The sequence below is a fragment of the Condylostylus longicornis genome, unplaced genomic scaffold (assembly GCF_029603195.1).
Source record: "Condylostylus longicornis isolate FDR11 unplaced genomic scaffold, ASM2960319v2 ptg000031l, whole genome shotgun sequence".
Classification (NCBI taxonomy): domain Eukaryota; kingdom Metazoa; phylum Arthropoda; class Insecta; order Diptera; family Dolichopodidae; genus Condylostylus; species Condylostylus longicornis.
In genome coordinates this window covers 6,702,294-6,720,400 of record NW_026578000.1, presented here as the reverse complement: position 1 = coordinate 6,720,400, position 18,107 = coordinate 6,702,294, and the positions used below count along the sequence as shown (strand labels likewise).

General features: G+C 27.0%; 1 protein-coding gene across 1 annotated transcript in view; it reads right to left on the bottom strand.

The window, feature by feature from the left end:
* The window catches only part of LOC129608434 (putative mediator of RNA polymerase II transcription subunit 26), a 178,207-nt gene extending 162,100 nt beyond the window's left edge, over nt 1–16,107 (bottom strand). Inside the window, exon 1 of the mRNA XM_055519928.1 lies at nt 15,996–16,107. Within this exon, the coding sequence (XP_055375903.1) occupies nt 15,996–16,107 (112 nt within the window). The remainder of the gene's footprint in view (nt 1–15,995) is intronic.
* Between the last annotated feature and the right edge of the window lie 2,000 nt (nt 16,108–18,107).

Here is an 18,107-nt window from a genome sequence, read left to right as displayed (position 1 = left end):
TTTTTGTCTTAACTCGAGTTAGGCGGTTTGTGTTTGAGGCCACTGAATTCCACACAAAAATTAATCGAAAATTTGATAAAGAAAATCAAAAGAAAAATTATTAAATTTTTTTTTTCTTTTTCTTTCCTTGAAGAAAACAACAAAAATTAGATTCAAAAAATTTGTAAGGAGAAAAAAAAAACAACTAAAAAATTTTGCTCTCCAAATTTTTGTTCTCTTGTTTCTCATTATGAAAAATTGAATTTTAAATTAAGGAACAAGAAGAAGAGACCAAGAATACGGAAATATTCTGAAAAAGAATTTTTTTTTGTTCTGTTAAAATTTTCAAAACATTCTTAGAATTTTTATACTCAAAATGCAATTTCCAAATCGGATTGAAAAAAAACATTGTAAAATAATTTATGGACAGCAAATTTTCTCTATAGTAGCCATTTGTTTTTCCTGCTTCTACATTTCGTATATTGCACTATTTTTGAAAATTCCTTATGTGGAAAAAATTCAGTTAATTCTAATATGATTGCAAAGCGAAAATGCAACAAAAAAAACTACAAAAAAAAATAACTAAGCAATTCAATGTGATTGCGAAATTTCTCGCTTTTTGTAAAATTTTTCAAAATTGCGATAATCTCTAAGGACATTGAATATGTGCGAGGATATTCAAATTTTTAAAAAGAATTAAAAAGTTAAATTTTAAGTTTCGAATTTGTGGAATGAAAGAACCATGAATATTGCAAAAGAATGTGGTAAAAAAAATATTTTTTTTTTTGAATAATTTCGAAAATTGATGAAAGATTTTTAGCACATCAGTGTTATTTAAAATTGTAATTCTCTTATATGAAAACTTAAATGTGATTTAAGTAGTTTTCAATTCAAAAAGTTGTGTATGTGCTAATGAACCAACTGTTTGAACATGAGCTATTACTTCTTAAATAAATATTTGGCATAGATCAAGCTTTATTTATAAAATTGTTCACGAACAAGAATTCGAAAGAGAAATCAACCCTTAAGTTGAACGTAAGAGTGTAGATTTTGACCAGGACTCGGCTCCTATTAGGGAATCCAAGAGCTTTCAACTTCTACACTAAAATAAGACTTTTTCGACAAATTTTTTTAAATAATAAAGCAAAAAAAGTCTGATTAAATTATTTTTAAAAAATCAAATTGTTTTAAATTGAAAAAAATTTTTGAGTGTGAAAATTCGAAAATTTAAAATGCTCAATTTCCAACAATTCACAATATTTTAAAACTTTGAAACCAAAACCATTCAAATGAAATTTAATTAACAAAAAAAAATGTTTTCAGCATTTTGGATAAAATTTGAAAAATAAAGTAGGAAAAGAATAAAACTTTCATTAAAATGAGCGAATTTTTTTTTGAGTGCAAAATTTTTTAATGATTCAATGGAAAAATTTTGCTACCAAAATGAGAATTTAATTTAATGAATTAAAACTAATTATAATTTCCAAGTTATCCAAAACTTAAAACTATTTTTTGTAGATGGGGTAACACAAATTTTTGTATGGTGCGGTATAGGTGCATAAACAGTTGAAAATTTTCTATAAAACATGATTGAATCAATCACGCCGAACCGGCTACCCCATTGAAAAACTATTTTTCTCAGTAAACTATTTCTGAACTTATAAATATTATTTGATAAATATTGTATAAATTTGAAGATTTAACTTTTCTATAGTACACACATTTATGTATGTGAGTAATAGGATTTCTCACTAAACCGAAATAAGCATGAAAAAATTTTAAAATGTAAAATGGATTTTAATAATTCAATAATATTATCAAACTTTTATAGAATTTAAATCCGAAAATACTATACTTAAATATTCTTTCGGCATAAAAAAAAAACAGAGGAAATTTCAGAGAAAATATTTTTTTTTAAATATTTAAACACGAAATTTCTATTTTTAACTAAAGGGTAACGCTATAACAAATTTCAATCTTCTTAAAATCAATGTTTTAAAAGTTAGATTATAAAAAATTTTTGAGTATATTTTAATTTTGCTATTTAATAATAATTAACTAATAAATTTTTCTTATCAGGCAGTTAGACTAGTTTTATTCCACTAAGGTCAAATGACCTGTCAATGGTCAATTCCACTAAGGTCAAATGGGAGCCTGTGGTCGTCCAGAACAGGGAGGAAGTTGCAAAGGCGTCTGTTCAGACACCGCTTTCATCAGAAGCAGGAATGCTGGATGGATCGGATCTGGAGGGGGCCCTGCTGGACCTGGACCTCGGCGACGATGCAGAGAAAACGTTTGTGGAGGTTGACGAAAGCCGTAATGCTTCGAATAATCCAGATCAACCTCCATCACTCTAAAGCGGCATCGGCTGCGCTCCTTCTCCTACAAAATGGCGGAGAAAACATAGTTCTGGTCCACGAATCCTGGCTGGCAGGTGGAATGATCTGCGGACTCAGAAAGGCCAACTATCAGCTGTTTTATAGCAACAGCGGCGGAAAGGTAAGATCAAGCATATTAATTAAAAGTAACTTAAATGCTTTTCTGTTGCCTCTTTACAGCAATGAAGATTTGACTGCAGTTAATCTCGAGGTTGGTGGCAGGATCTCCTGGTGGGCCTCAGTATACCTGCCCTATGATTCCCAGGGGATGCTTCCACCTAGCAATCTGAAAGACCTGGTGGAGAAGGCACGGTCTCTTAGCACTGATCTCATCAATGCGAGCGATGCCAACGCACATCACGTGATCTGGATAAATGACGCCTTTCGGGAAGCGTGTCCGTTAACTCGGATAAGAGGCAACAAGAAACCACAATGGTAGCCCGATGGTTTAAACGCCCTTCGTAAAAAATGTAGGACTTTAATAAGGCGAAGTTCACCGGGGCACCATCTGAGTGGTGCGCTTACAGGGATAACCTAAGGAAGTACAAGAAGGAGTTAAGGAGAGCTCAGAGGTCGTCCTGTAGGGAGTTGTGCAGCAGGATTGGAGAGACTGCGGAGGTCTCCAGACATCGTCGGGTCTTGGCAAGTGACCCAGCCGTGCCGAGCTACTTGATAGCTGCTGGCGGCTCCTGGACCAATTCCACTTCGGATTCTGTAGTGTATTTCAGGCCGTGGTGGCCGCAATTGGGGAGGCTCTGCGCTGGCTTGGGTGCAATGTCGTATCGGCTGGTGGCGTCAGTATTTTCACTGACAGCCAGGCCGCGATAAAAGCACTTAGCTCTGAGGTCTCCACGTTTAGAACGGTCCGGGATTGCAGGTCGTCTCTCAACGAGATGGCGGGGCAGTTCGAAATAAACTTGGTCTGGGTCCCTAGACACAGTAGGGTTCCGGGTCACTGCAAGGCGGACGAGCTTGCGAGGCATGGAACTACTCTGGAGATTCCACCTGAAAAGGAGAACTTGGGCATGCCTCTAAGAATTCTGGGGCTGCTGCTGCGCAACGCGGCAGTGGAGCGCAACAACCTTAGATGGCAACTAAAGCTGGATTTACGTCGCATAAGGGATCTGATCTCTCTCAGAAGGGAAGATATCAGTGCTATGGTAGGGGTACTGACGAGCCATTGTCTGATCAGCGAACATGCAAGGAGAATGGGCCGCCCCTCAAACGATCTTTGTAGGAGTTGCTGTGGCGAGGGGGAGGGGGAAACGGTGACCCACCTTCTATGCTCATGTCCAGCACTGGCGAATTCCAGGCAGAGATTCCTTGGGTCTTACTTCCTCGGGCACACTACGGACTTAGCGGATATAAACGTTAGGAATTTGAACCGATTTTTAAAGGGTTCGGGCTTGTTGAGATGAGGAGCGGAAAGGAAGAGATCCAGCGGTACCACAACGGGCCTAGTTGGCCTATGTGTACCCTTCGGGAAGCCGCGACAACCTAACCTAACCTAGCCTAAGGTCAATTGAAATTTAAAAAAGACTCAAAGTGAGAGTAAAATCTTAATCCATGGTTATATTTGTATTACCGCTGTCTCTTTATTGTAAAATAAGTATAAAAACCACAATCTTTCACAACACAATCAGTTAATTTTATTTTGCTCAATAATTTGCTCATTTTTTTACTTAATTTGAGATGAAATATGTCAAACTTTCTCGAAATATCAACTAATTCAGTGTTAATCGTGTTAATATTTCTATTCAAACTGATTCAACAATAATTATTGTATTACAACATAAGTGTAAAAATAAGTTGTAAAAACAAAAAACTAATTCAAAATTTGAAATAGAATGAGCGTATACCACCGTGAGAGATTGAGTGACTTAACTGAATTGGAACTATCACGCGAACAAAATAAGTGACTTTTTAATTTTAAAAAATAAAAAATTAAATGTTTAATAACACTGTTCATAAACCTTTAACTTGACAGTCATATTACAGTTATGACTAAAGCCAATAACAAAGAATAAAAATGTAAACGTTTCCGCTCTTCATCTGCCTTTTCGACTTTTTTTCTCTTTATTCAAATATAATATGCATGAATCGGTTTTTCTTCCCAAGATTTTGTAAAAAAGATTTTTCTTAAATTTTTTTTTTTTCAAAGATTTTTCTAAGAATATTAAATCTAGCATATTGCAATGATTTAAATATTAGATTACGAAAAAAAAACATTAAAATATTCTTTTTATCTATTTTTTTTACACACTAGCATATATGTATGTGCATGTGTTTTCAAACAAACTGAGTACTTATAGTATGATGTAGCAAAAAAAAAAACATTTTCTGCTCTATATAAAAATTAAGATAATTTTGAAAGTTATGAATAAATTTATTGAATACTCGTAGATTACAGAAAAATATTATTAGGAAGTAAGTTGAAAAATATTATCTTTAGGTAGTAAGATACTAAAAATAAAGTAGTGGTGATAATAAAAAAAAATATTTCATATACGAGTAGTAAATTTTACCCTAATAACCCTTTTAGATTTAAACTGAAACAAAAAATCTCAGAAAATTCGATTTCTAGATCGAAGACCTGTGCGAGCTCCACATGGTGAAAAAGTGAAAATAATAATGCACGTTTAAGGAGGGTGTAGACGTGTGCTGTCCTTACCTACAACGGAAGAGAATCTGTGGATATTTTTATTTTTCCGGCAAACAATTACAACAAAAAACAAAATGTTCGAATTTAACGAGAAGAGTAGTTCTCTTACGGAGGAAATCTATCATGGAGCCATTACCGCACTCTATAAACGTTATAATAAATGCCTAATCTTGAACGGAAAAATTTCATGTTCTTGTGTTCGTTCAATTCAATTTTGTCTCTCATACAAATTTTATTTTTTAGTTGATATTTTTTGATATCACAAATAATTTTTCTGAAGACTAATATCAAGACTAATACGGATTCGAACAAATATTTTTAAAATTGTAAAATAATTTTCCATAATAACAGCTTTGAATCACTTATTCAAAAATGATTAAATTTTAGTGTGTTACCCTATACCAGTTCAATTTTTATACATCAGTACTTTTCATTAATTTAAAAAAAAAGAGAAAAAAAACATTTTGTATTCGCTCATAATTCAACACTTTTTTCAAAAAATATTTAATTCATAAAATTAAAATAAAAGCTAAATTCTTTGTAAAAACCTTTACAATATTACCCTCTTAATAAATATTACCCTAATGCACATTCATACATATTTAGGTACGTAACATACAAATATTTAAATATATGTATGTATGTGTGCAGAAATTTTTTTATGTGACAATAAATAATAAATTTAAAAGCAAATAAAGTGAAATTTCTATAATATGAAAGAGAAAATGTTGTATTAAAAAGGATTCAGTTATCCATTCATACACGTTTGTGTTCGTACACGTTCAATTTGCCATACATGCATGTTTGTGTAGCTGTATTACATCAATCCTTATATGTTTTATTATACGTATGTATACAGATATGCTAAAATTGACTAAAAAAATTTACTCCGAAATGTAATTATTTTATGTAAATTTTTATTAAAGGATCTCTGAAAAGAAATATATGAAATGCATTTACGTTATCCTTTTAATACTTTTGGTAACTGTATGAATATACAAAATGTATGAACGTATGTATGAGTACTTGTGTGTAAAAAGTTTTTTTTCAATTTTATTATTTGTTTCGTTTTTCTTTTTTCATTTCCTTTTATTTTCATATGTGGCGATTTCAAAGAATTCCGAAAATTTTTGTATTTAAAATTATACTATGTTGAATTTACAAAGTATAAGGTATAATAAAATCTGAAATTATTACAAAATAGAATTTAATTTTCAGACCCATAGAAGGAAGAAGACAACAATACACAAAAAAATAAACATGTAAAATCCATAAAATTTCAACAACCGAGAATCCCCAATTCAAATATTAAATTTTTGACCATTTTATATGAATATTCAGTGTAATCATACTTAGTATATAGTTGTATGAATATAGATAGCTGTATGATATAGTTGTATGATTATACATATAGGTAATCATACTTAAAACATTTATTATTAGTATGAAGGTATATGTACTTAAAAAAATTATGTAGGCAATTCAAAAAAAAAAAAAAAATAATTATAAGCAAAGAGTTAGGCAAAATTTCATTTGAATTTTAAAAATTACATTTAGAAATTTAAAGTATTTGACATTTTTTTAAAGTTCTTACAGTATTAAAATTTATATATAGTATGGCCATGACTCTTCAATTTCAGTATGTATTATCCATTTATTTAAATGAATTTGTTGAGGTTGAAAGTAAGAAGCTGCAATGCAAAATGGAATGCAATTTGGTATATGAACCCGGCTTTGTTCGGTTGATCAAAGGTTTTGTTGCAACAATTGTTTCTTTAATGGAAGAATCTTCAAAACTATTCAGTATGAGTGCATAATAAATTTGAATTTCACAAGAACAAAGATAAGTTTTCAAAGAATGTTCGGAAACTTCAATGTGAGCACGTGCACTCTTTTTGTTATACAAAAATTATGAGAAATAAAAAAAATAAAACGATAAAATCCAAAATAAGAACAAAGAAATAACCTTCAAATTTAATTCCGTAATCGCCGAAATTTTATTCCATTATTTTTCTACGCCTTGCTCTCTTTTCCTCTCTCTCTCTTACTCTTTTGTACTGTTTCCTTTTTTCCCTCATTTCTTTTTCAACTTAATTCATTGTTTTATCGTAAAAACAATTCTTGTAAAGAGTTTTTTTTTTTTTTATTTTTAATTGCAATACGAAAAACAAAATTTAATTTAAAAGCAACAAAAAAGAAAACACCCCAACGTTATAAATTTGTAAAATTAGAATAACTTTATAATATAACAATTTTTTGCAGTTTTATTCATACAGGATCCTTAAAAACCGGAAATAAATCAAAAAATAAGAGCTGGAGAGACGACGAAACTAGATTTGTATGGGTTTATGCTTTTGTTTATTTTCTCTTTTTTGTTTTACTCAGGATGTGCACTGAGTTTTTTCATTTTATTTTAAATTTTTATTTTGTTATTTATTTAACACATTATTGTACCAATATATTTCCTGCAAAATCTGGATTCTTGAGTCAATTTTGAATTACAGTTTCAGAAATAAGCATTCTATTATGCACACCGGAACTTTAGAAATGTCGCACTTAAACTTGTATATGCTAAAATCCGAACTGGTTGTCTGAATAAAGAAATTTCACATTCCATAAACCAGACAGTTTGAGTACGCGTTTTTGCGAATTTTCAAATCCTTACAGTCCTTTAACATTTTAATAAAAATGGCTGGGTTGCCATAGTTTTTCAAAAATTTTAATTTAACCTTTAATAAAACAGACGGACAACATTGAATTGAAATTATTTTTTCAAAATATTACAATTTTATTTTTCTTAAAAATTATCAACCAGTAAAGGGTTAAAATATAAATTTCAAATTATTACAAAATTGTCTTGTAAGTTTTCATACAATGTGTACAATATTTTTACATTATTTAACAAATAGAATAAAATATTTTTGTATTTAAGGACACTTTAAATAAATTTTAAAACAATTGTAACCAATATTTACGCAACAATATGAAAATTTGTCTAATTTTCTACAATTGTTAAAGAAGACAACATTTTTGTTCCAAAAATTTTTTAACCTTAAAATTTAAATGTTTTCCATAAATTCTTTTTTTCCTCAATTAAATTAAAAATGAATTTTAATTTCTAAAATAAATTTCTTCTTTATTACTTTCCCAATAAAATTATGTATTAATTGTGTACTACAAAAGATGTTAAATGTTGTTAAGTATGTGTAATATTTTAGTAGATTATCTAGCAATGCTAGAAATACAATAATATCTTGTGTCATTCGGAATATTGAGAAAAGAACATTATTCTCTAGAACAAAGTTCACAAAGCTTTCAAAATTTTGAATAACAAGAATCTACTACCGAATCCAATCATACATAACTAAATCGATTTGACTTTATTACAGTTGTAACGTGACTAAACGTGAGCTACCACACAATTTCTTAAGTATAATCACCACTTACATAGTAGAGTAATGCAGCCGAAGAGACTACGAATAAACAAATCGTATACGATGCTATGATACGATGATTAAGAAAGCTGCTCCCATACTCAAATTTGTCTTAATAGAAATTTAAAAAATTTACGGTATTATGAATGTGAGGGTAACAATAGAATTGAATTATGTAACAAGCATCCTTTTGCAAATAAACAAATTTAATTGTTCAAATTTTGTATTAATTTTTTTTTATTATTAAAAAAATTTTTAAAAGTTTTTTATTCACAAGTATGCAATTTATAATTTTGGTATTTAAAAACAATGTAAAACAAAAAAGGAATAAGAGGAGGGAAAATTGAGGTTTAAGAATTTTATTAGAAATATTTTTTCTTCAAACTTCGATTTTTCAATAAAAAAAAACGAAAATTATTAAAATTTCTTTTTAAGGTCATAAAAACCGATAAAGTTAACAAGAAATTGGAATTTTTTTTATCATTTTCCTTATTTTTTATTATTATCCATTAAAAAATATCCTTCCTACTCGTTTTAATATGAAATTGTTTTAGGGGGTGGTGTTGTGGGAGGATTTTGGTAAAAAGTAATGGAAAAAATTTTATTTATAATATTTTTTTTGTTACTGTAGAGTTATGCGTTCACCATTTCAAAGGAATTTTTTTTTTTTAATGAAACATAAAAATTCAATATTTTTTTTTTTTTGGATATTAATCTTGGATATGAAAATATTATTTAGTATATTTTTTTTTTTTAAATATTCTGTGTGTGTAATTTTTCAATTTCATGGTCAATTTTGTAATAAAAACCTTTTTCATTATTATTTCGGAATAAATTGAAATTTCAATTCGATTTCTTTTACTTCTTGAATAGTTGCAAAAGTAGTAGGTTCCAGACTCATTTATCAGAATCGCAAATTAGTTCGAATAATTGTTTTGCATCATTAATTTGGAATTAATTCATAGACTTGACAGCAAAGCATTACAATAATTCTTTAATTGTCCAAATAAATTGTTGATTATGATGATTTTCGTATTTGCTATAATTTACAGCTTATATAAGAAAATGTTGTAAATATTTTGAAACGAAACTGTCTTTGAAATTCTCATAAACGCTTAAAGTGAGCTCTTGAATTCAGTGATCCCGTTCACTGAAGGAATAATAGGAACAATGGTGATCCTGCTCACTGAAGGAATAATAGAAATAATGTAGTGTAGAATAGAATAGTGTAGAAATAAATTCAGCCTGACAATAATCCATCCATGATAAACTCAAGACTGTTGAAACTAGACTAGAATGTTGTTCATAAATTATTGTTCCAGTTAAGTAATAGTCCTACATAACCGTAATTTCAATTGGCTGATGTCACACTTATCTTTCTTACTTAAGTTATAGGTGTTTAAACATCACAATTTTTTCAAAAGTGTTAATTTTCTTATAGAATATTTCACATATTCACATATTCATTCTGAATGCGTCTACTTTCCAATTTATTCAAAGAAAAAACTCTGAGTGCCTCTATTCTCCTATTTTATTTACTTATATAACTACTTGTAAATATTACAACACTACTTATATTATTAAATGTTAAATATTTTAAAGAGAGACTATATTGCAGATGTTATGATTTCCATATAATAAATTTCTCACACTTTAAGTCCCATATTGAATAAATTGTTTTAAAATCGTTTTCTATATACTTACATACTTATTATATATAGAAGTTATAAAAAGCTGGAGCGTGTCCTTGTTCATTTCCATAAATTCCGTATATTTTTATATATGTATACAATTTATAATACATGTATACTCTTATTTGTATATAAACAGATCAATAAAAAGCTGCTAAAGAAGAGTAAAAGCAAGATATAAAAACAAACAATAAAAACATAAGTAAAATAAAAAAAGGAAGACGAAAAATAAACTGATAAACCGCGAACAAGAAAAAAAAATTTTTTTTTGCTTTTCTTTTTTTTGATCCTTTACATAATATTGTAGATATGCGGTTATAAAATATGTCTGGGACGATACTGAAATATTTGATTCAAATATTGGGGAAAAAAATGCTTTTTTTTTTTTGTTACTTTGAATCCAATATGAAAATTTTATCCTTTTTTATGTCCTTTAGAGAAAAAAATAAAATAACACAAAAGAGAATTATGTTTGCTGCAATATGTTAAGCATTGAATACGAGAGAAAAAACAAAAATGGTGGAGAGGCAAATAGAAATGTGACAAAAACAAAAGGCATTCCGTATTTTTTTCTTTTTCGATTCCGTATAGTTCATTGTGGTTTCGTTGAAGGCTTGAATTTCCTGAAAAATAAAAATACTTCAAAGGACTTTTATCGGTAACTTACCCTAACCAATATTTCATGAAATTACCGACAAGTAGTATGAAAATTTAAAAATTTATTTCTAAAATTTCAGTATTTTGAGTGAAAGAATTGATTGTGGTAGCATCAAATTTCACACGTCGAAATATTTAAGTTCTCCGTGAAGAAAACGCTAGACCCAACAAAAACATTTTCATGTAAAACGTTGCGCAGACATCAAAATATTTGGCTGGCCTATTTTTCTCAATACTGCAAGAACTATTGTATAACAGAAAAATAATTAACAGTGAATAAATTTTCCACCTTACGCTCCTGTGTACTTACTGAATCTATTCAATACTAAGTTAAAAATAAGGATTTTGTGAAACCATTTTTATTTTCATTGCGGAGAAAATAAACAATGCCCTAGTATATGCCAAATAGTCCCTTATGTACTGGCCAGAGTTTCGTTACCGAATATAATTGAGGAACTAAAATTGATTCTAGAAATAGGGGTAATAAAAGTTTTAACGGTCAGGTAAGCGGCACGTATCAGTTCTTTACTGAAAATTAAACTTGATATTGAAATTCAATGCATTTGAAAATTGCCAAACACTCACAGGACAGAAAAAGATTTGTCATTTTACATTGCATTCACCATGAAATTGAAATTTTGTGAACTAATTTAAGCCCTGAGAGACTTAAATTTTTCATTACTGCAAGTTCAACCAAAACCTCAAATTAAATTATTGTTAAATTCAAATAATTATAAGCGTCTACCTTTAGATGACTTTGTTGACTTTATATTTTCGGTTAACTGATTTACTTTTTATTTTATTTTTTATTTCATACTATACAGTCAAAGTGATTTTATTGCCAACACTTTGAAGTTTATCATGCATGCTTAAAAAAAATTTTTTTTGCACTCGTTGCATTTAAATTATTTTTTTTTTTTTTTTGTTATTAATTTTTTCTCATATGTTAAATCTCTATTGACTGACGTCAGTGACATAAATTATAGACAAGGTCAGGAAATTTATTGTATACTTTAGTCAGTTTTGAAAAAAACTGAAAATTTTAAATATAACAACAATATAACAGAGAAAAATTATCCTTTTTTATCATCCTTGAGTTGATTACAATTGAACAATACAAAAAAAAAAAAAGTTCGACAATTTTTATTTTGTAAAAAAATATTTTTTTTTTTTGTTTTTCAGTCCGGAACAAATAAAACGAAATTCGGACAAAAAACATTGATTATTTGTAAACCAGCACATTTCCTTCCAAGTGGAAAATAATTTCGCAAAGCGAAAACTCGTAAAGAAGGAAGGACAGAAAATAATTGTTTTCTAAATGAAAACTATTAAAGTTTAGGCTGCTACAAATTATCGTCAAAATTATTTTCGTAAAAATTTGAACAACGATAACGTTTACGATATTCCTTATCGTTTTAGCATCCACGTTATACATAATTATAACATCACTATATAAGTAATTGAAATTTCAAAGATTCCGGAACTTAGTGCATAAATGCTTGCTTCAATTCTCGACAATATTCTTTTGTATATTAAAATTCAGCTTTGTATTTAAAAACTATAGAAGTTTCTGAAAACAAACACACCCAGACGGAAATTATTCAAAGGAGTTTCCGGATTTTTCACTGAAAATTTTGCATAACATCTTCCACACTAGATCAATTTTATCTTTAAGAAAGTATGAACTCTTTTAAATTTATGAATAAGTGAACAAAAATTTATGTGCTCCATAATAAAAAAATATTTTCACTTGTATATAAAAATAATTTTTATTATTTTAAATTTTATTGTAATGAAGGCAACTAATTATTAAATTAGTTTAATTTATTTTTTAATATTTAATTTTAATTAATAAAATGTAATGCGTATTAATTCACAAAAATTTTTTTTGCAAATATCATTTAGAAAGTAGAATTCTCGGTATGAGGTCTCATAGCTGAATGTAAATATGAAAATAGACCTCATGCTATGAATTAGATTGAAAACATTTTAATTATTTTACGATGTACGTAGCCTTCAAGTTTTTATAATTATTTTAAAATATTTGAAGACTATTATTATGAATTTATTATTATGTATTTAGTTTTATTGGGCAAATTATTCCGAAAAAAAAATTTTTGACGATAAATGATTCATTAATTTGATAGTTCGCCAAAATCGTGATACCTTAATTAGATCGTAAACAATTTAATTATCAATTTTATTAATAAGTATATGAATTGAATTACGAAAAAAACTGATTGCAATATTTAGAATATTGTATAACAAAATTTTTTTGATCTGGTTGAATTACGAATTACTAAAAATTTGAACATTATACTGTTTAAGTTACAGAGCACAAAGGTGCGTAACCGCGTCTTATCGGAAAAAAAATAGTTTTTAAATGCTAAACGTCGGGAACTTGTAAAAATCGAAATATGTGGCAATACATTGTGGATTATTTTGAAAAGTACTTTATAGTGTTCAATATTTAAATTAAATTATTATGGCAAGGGGACGATTGTATAAATTTCCAAAGGAGGCTTGATGAATTTCCAGGATGTGTTTGATTTATAACAATTGGTATACATTGGTTTATTTTTGATTATTAAATATTTGCATGAATACATTTTTGCCTTAATATTTGTGTTTTCATATTGGCTTGTATTTTTAAAGATTTTGTTAAAAATTGTGAACAAAAATAATGTTATATCCGATTACTCCGAAAAGTAATACTCTTATTCTCTCAAATTAATAATGGTATTATGATTGCAATTAAAAAAATTAGTAGCTTTTAAAGTACAAACGTTATACATCCAAAATTTAAACTTTTTCATTCAATATTTTTCTTTTTCGGAAAAACTTTTAAGTTAATGGACATTTTTCCGAAAATCCAATATGGAAAACAAAAAGTTACTCATAATTTTGAATAATAATTTTGGAAATGGGAAAATTGTTAAATTTAGAATTTCGATATTCTCTTTAATTATTAAAATTTGCAAATTTATTAAAAAATAATAGACAAACAAAAATTCCACTGATTTTCTCTCTTTAAGCTATTCAATTTATTAACAAAACAAAAAATTAAATTTCAATTAAATTTGAAAAATCAAAGAATTTAATCTCTTTCAAGTACTCAAACCTTCTATATTAAAATATTGTGATAATCGTTTTGAATCAAACGTGTATAGTTTCCAAGAACCCTCAATTAAAAAAAATTTATAAAATGCATACGTAAATCAATAAATTTTTGTTATAATTAACTTTGAAATTAAAAAAAAAAATCCACAAAAGTTTAAATTTTTTTCAAATTTAAAACGAGAGAGAAACTTTCTCTCTTAATAAACATAATCATTTATTTTGAATTAATTTGAATTATAAACGCTAAAACACCTTCTTTGTACCCAACCTGCGGCAATATAATCAAATTAATTCAAAAAAGAAAATCAAAAAATTTAAAAACCTTTCAATTTGCTTTCAGTTCCTTTCAAAGAACACCCCTTTTTTTCAACACAAAATTATGAAATTCTTGTTGCTGCTCTTATACTACATCTCAATTACAAGACTTAAAATGCATCAAAGAGTCAAAAACAAAAAAAAAGAGAGAAAAAGAATGAATAAAATTTATTCAACTCTTGATGAAAACCCTATAATAAATTCATAAGCCCTGTAGGTTACCATAAAAATAACATAAATTTTCAATTGCACCGTTATAATGTATAAAATCATAACAAAATAAAAAATTTCCAAAAAAAAAAATTAGTTTTTTTTTTTCCAGAAAAAAAATCTTTATAATAACATATAATTATTTAAAATAAGTGCATAAAATAATAATCTCGGATCTAAAAAATCTGAAAGAAAAAATCTCAAACATTTTAAATCTTTAAGTACCGAAAAAAGGTACTTTAACGCAATAAAAAAAAAAAAATTGCAGTCTTACCAGATGGCTGAAATTATAAAAATAAATAAATTATGACATTGAAATTCGACCATCAAACATATTTGACACATGTCAGATGTGACTTTTTTTAAGTGTTGATTTTCAAGTGTTGAATGTATTTAAAACTTACATAAGAAATGAAACCCCGTTAACTCTTTTACACTTATGTTCAGAAATTCACTCAATTTGTCATATTTTATAACCTGTATGTAAAAGTAGGATGTAAAAAGTAGGATGAAGAAAGAAATGGAAGTGAAAAGACTCTTCAAAGAAAGATGCAAATTAAAATTCATGCTTCAATTGACATGCTTCAATTCGTGTGTTCTTTCAGAATTTTAAGGGAGACTAAACTTTAATAATATTTGATATTAAACCAGAACTGATTTCTTAATTCTCTATTAAAAAAAGAAAAAAAAATTTATTTTTCATATATTTTACTTTGAAAGCAGAAACTATTTCATTAATTATTTTGAAATCATAAGCCAATCCATAAAATGCAACTATCCCGAAAGTACTGACTATTACAAACGTCAATTTCAAAATTCTCTTAACAAATTTTCTCGAAATGTACGTCACAACAAAGTTACAATAAAGATGATTAGATTAGATAATTTTAAGTATAAATATTTTCCTCTGCTACACAAATATTTTCTCTCATCATATTTATTAGAGGTTACAGTTGTTTTTTTACTATAGCAATGCAGAGTATCTGCTCTCAAAATTAGACACTCAAAATTTTAATATGTTCTCTTATAAATATTTTGAAATTGAGCACAATATTATTTGCAATTAAATTCGCATTTAATAAAAAATTTCATTGCAATTGGCAATTCTAAAAATTATAACAATTTAAATAATATTTTTTTTAAATAACCAAATTCAAGCATCTATAAAAAAAAATTCGTAACAAAAAAAAATAATAATAATAAAATAAAATAATAAAGAACCTCTGCTATGCGCTGCTGTCTCTCTTGTAATTCATTCCAGCTATAATAATAATATGAATGAATGCTTTTATTGTTTAAAATAAAATTACTATATGCTTTCGAATTTACATAGTATATAAACCAGTAAACAAATATGTATGTATGTATGTATGTACACATATATTGTGTACATTTATATACAATGTTATGAAATTCTGATACAAAAATTTATAAGATTTGTTTTTTTTATACATAATAATGTATTTTTTTTTTCCTTTTTGTTATTTCTTATTTTTCAATGAAGAAAACAAAAAATTAAAAAAAAAAATTAAGAAAAAAAAAAACTTACCTTTTACTCGTTTACCAAAACTTCCAAATCTTTCACGTTCAATTACCTGTGTATGAATAAAACGTTCAGATGCTGAACGTGAAAGTTTCTCTTTAGATCCATGAGCGCCCATACCGTTATTCAAATACAAAACATCAAAATAAAAAATTTATAAAAAAAAAAAAATTACGCGAATTACAAAAATTTTTTTGTTCCTTGTTTTTTAGCGATTTTATGTCGCTATTTTTTTTTTTTTGTTTTGAAGGTTTATTTTGGTTTCTACTTAAATATTTTCGCAATTTTTCTTTTAAATTTTTGTTATTTCTTTATTTTATTTCAATATTAAATCCCGATACACTATCCCGATCGATTTAAAACTCAAAAATCTATTAACAAAAAAAAAAATTATTTTTCAACTCATTTTTTTTCTTCATCCTTGTTATATTTTTCATTTTATTTGTGATCTCTTTCATTCAAATGGTAAAAATAAAATTAAAATATTTCACTTTCGCTATAACACTCTGATATTGATTATTGCACTGATTATTGTGTAAACCCCTACAGTTTAAATTTTTTTTAATAAATTAAATATTCAAAAAAAAACAAATAATAAGAAGTTCAAACAGTTTAAACGTGATTTTATGGGTTCCAAAACGTATATATATATGTATGTATATGTAATGACTTATTTTGTATAACAATATTCACAATATTAAATTATGTGATGACATTTCTCGTTTTTTTTCCTCTCTTAAACTCTTTATATAGTCATTTTGATTTTAATAAAGTAAATTTTTTTTCTTAAACTCTTTTAGAGATTATTACGATTGAAATTACAAAGTAACCAAAACAAAACAGAGACAATTAGTATTTTCTTTTATTTACAATACAACATCCTCTCTATATACATACATATGTATATAATTTATGCATGTATATATATGTTACATACACGCGTTCGCATTTCCGTTTTATTTAATTTATACAATAAAAGTTCATCATTATTTTATTACTACAATGCAACTAAGTATACACAACTTTTATAATAAATATGTATGCAATGTAAAATTGACAAGTAAACCGTTCATAAACTTGCATATTATATATTGTTTGCGTATAATAGAATCCCGTTGTTATCTATAATTAAAAATGGCAGGCAACAAACGTCATCAACAACTTTAACATCTCTTGTTCATACATAATATTATATAAATATATTGTGTAAATGCATATGTATAACACATTATATCATGTGTACATCACGATCTTAAATGATATGATAATTTTGTGTATAAGAAGGACAATGAGAGAAAAAAATAAGAGGCAAAAAAATAATAATAATAATAATTTCTATTTACAAAATAAATTATAATAATATTATTATTATTTTTTTTTTTGTTTTTGTTGTTGCACTTTTTCAAATATAATACAATTTAATAACTTTTTTTATTGACATTTTGATGTAATCATAGTTGAATTGAAGAGAAAAATAAATTAAGAAAAAACTGTCAATAACGCCGACGCAATTATTATTGAGATACCCACACATACGCAAAATAAAATAGATGTTCCGTTTTAATATATTTTGACGTCAATGTTTTGATAGCAAAATAATTGTGTATTAAACATTTTTTTTCTTATTTATATTGTATATTATTTTGACATTTCATTGAACGACAACGATGCCGATGGTTTCAATCGAATAAAATTACAAATTATTGTAGCATACATTTTCTTTATGACAAGAAAAAACAAATATTCACTGCTTCTAATGAAAATTCAATGAAAAAAAAATATGAAAACGGCAACATTTATAACATCAAAACAAATAATTTTAAATTTGACATTTGATTAGTGTATTGATTTTTCTTTCACTTTACTGTTTTTAATTTTTCTTGTTTTCTTTTATTTATTAATAATCAAACGGTTCTTTTTTCATTGTATGAGTTTTTTTTAATGTAAAACAGATTCAAAATTATTAAATTTATTACAATTCCCTTATGTATTGTAGAAAGCAATTGTTGGTTGAATTTCAATTTATTTTTTCATTGCAACTGGTTGCAATCAATTTTTTGCACTGATTTACTATAAATTTGCAATTAAAATGACATTTAAAAAAAAAAATTAATGAGA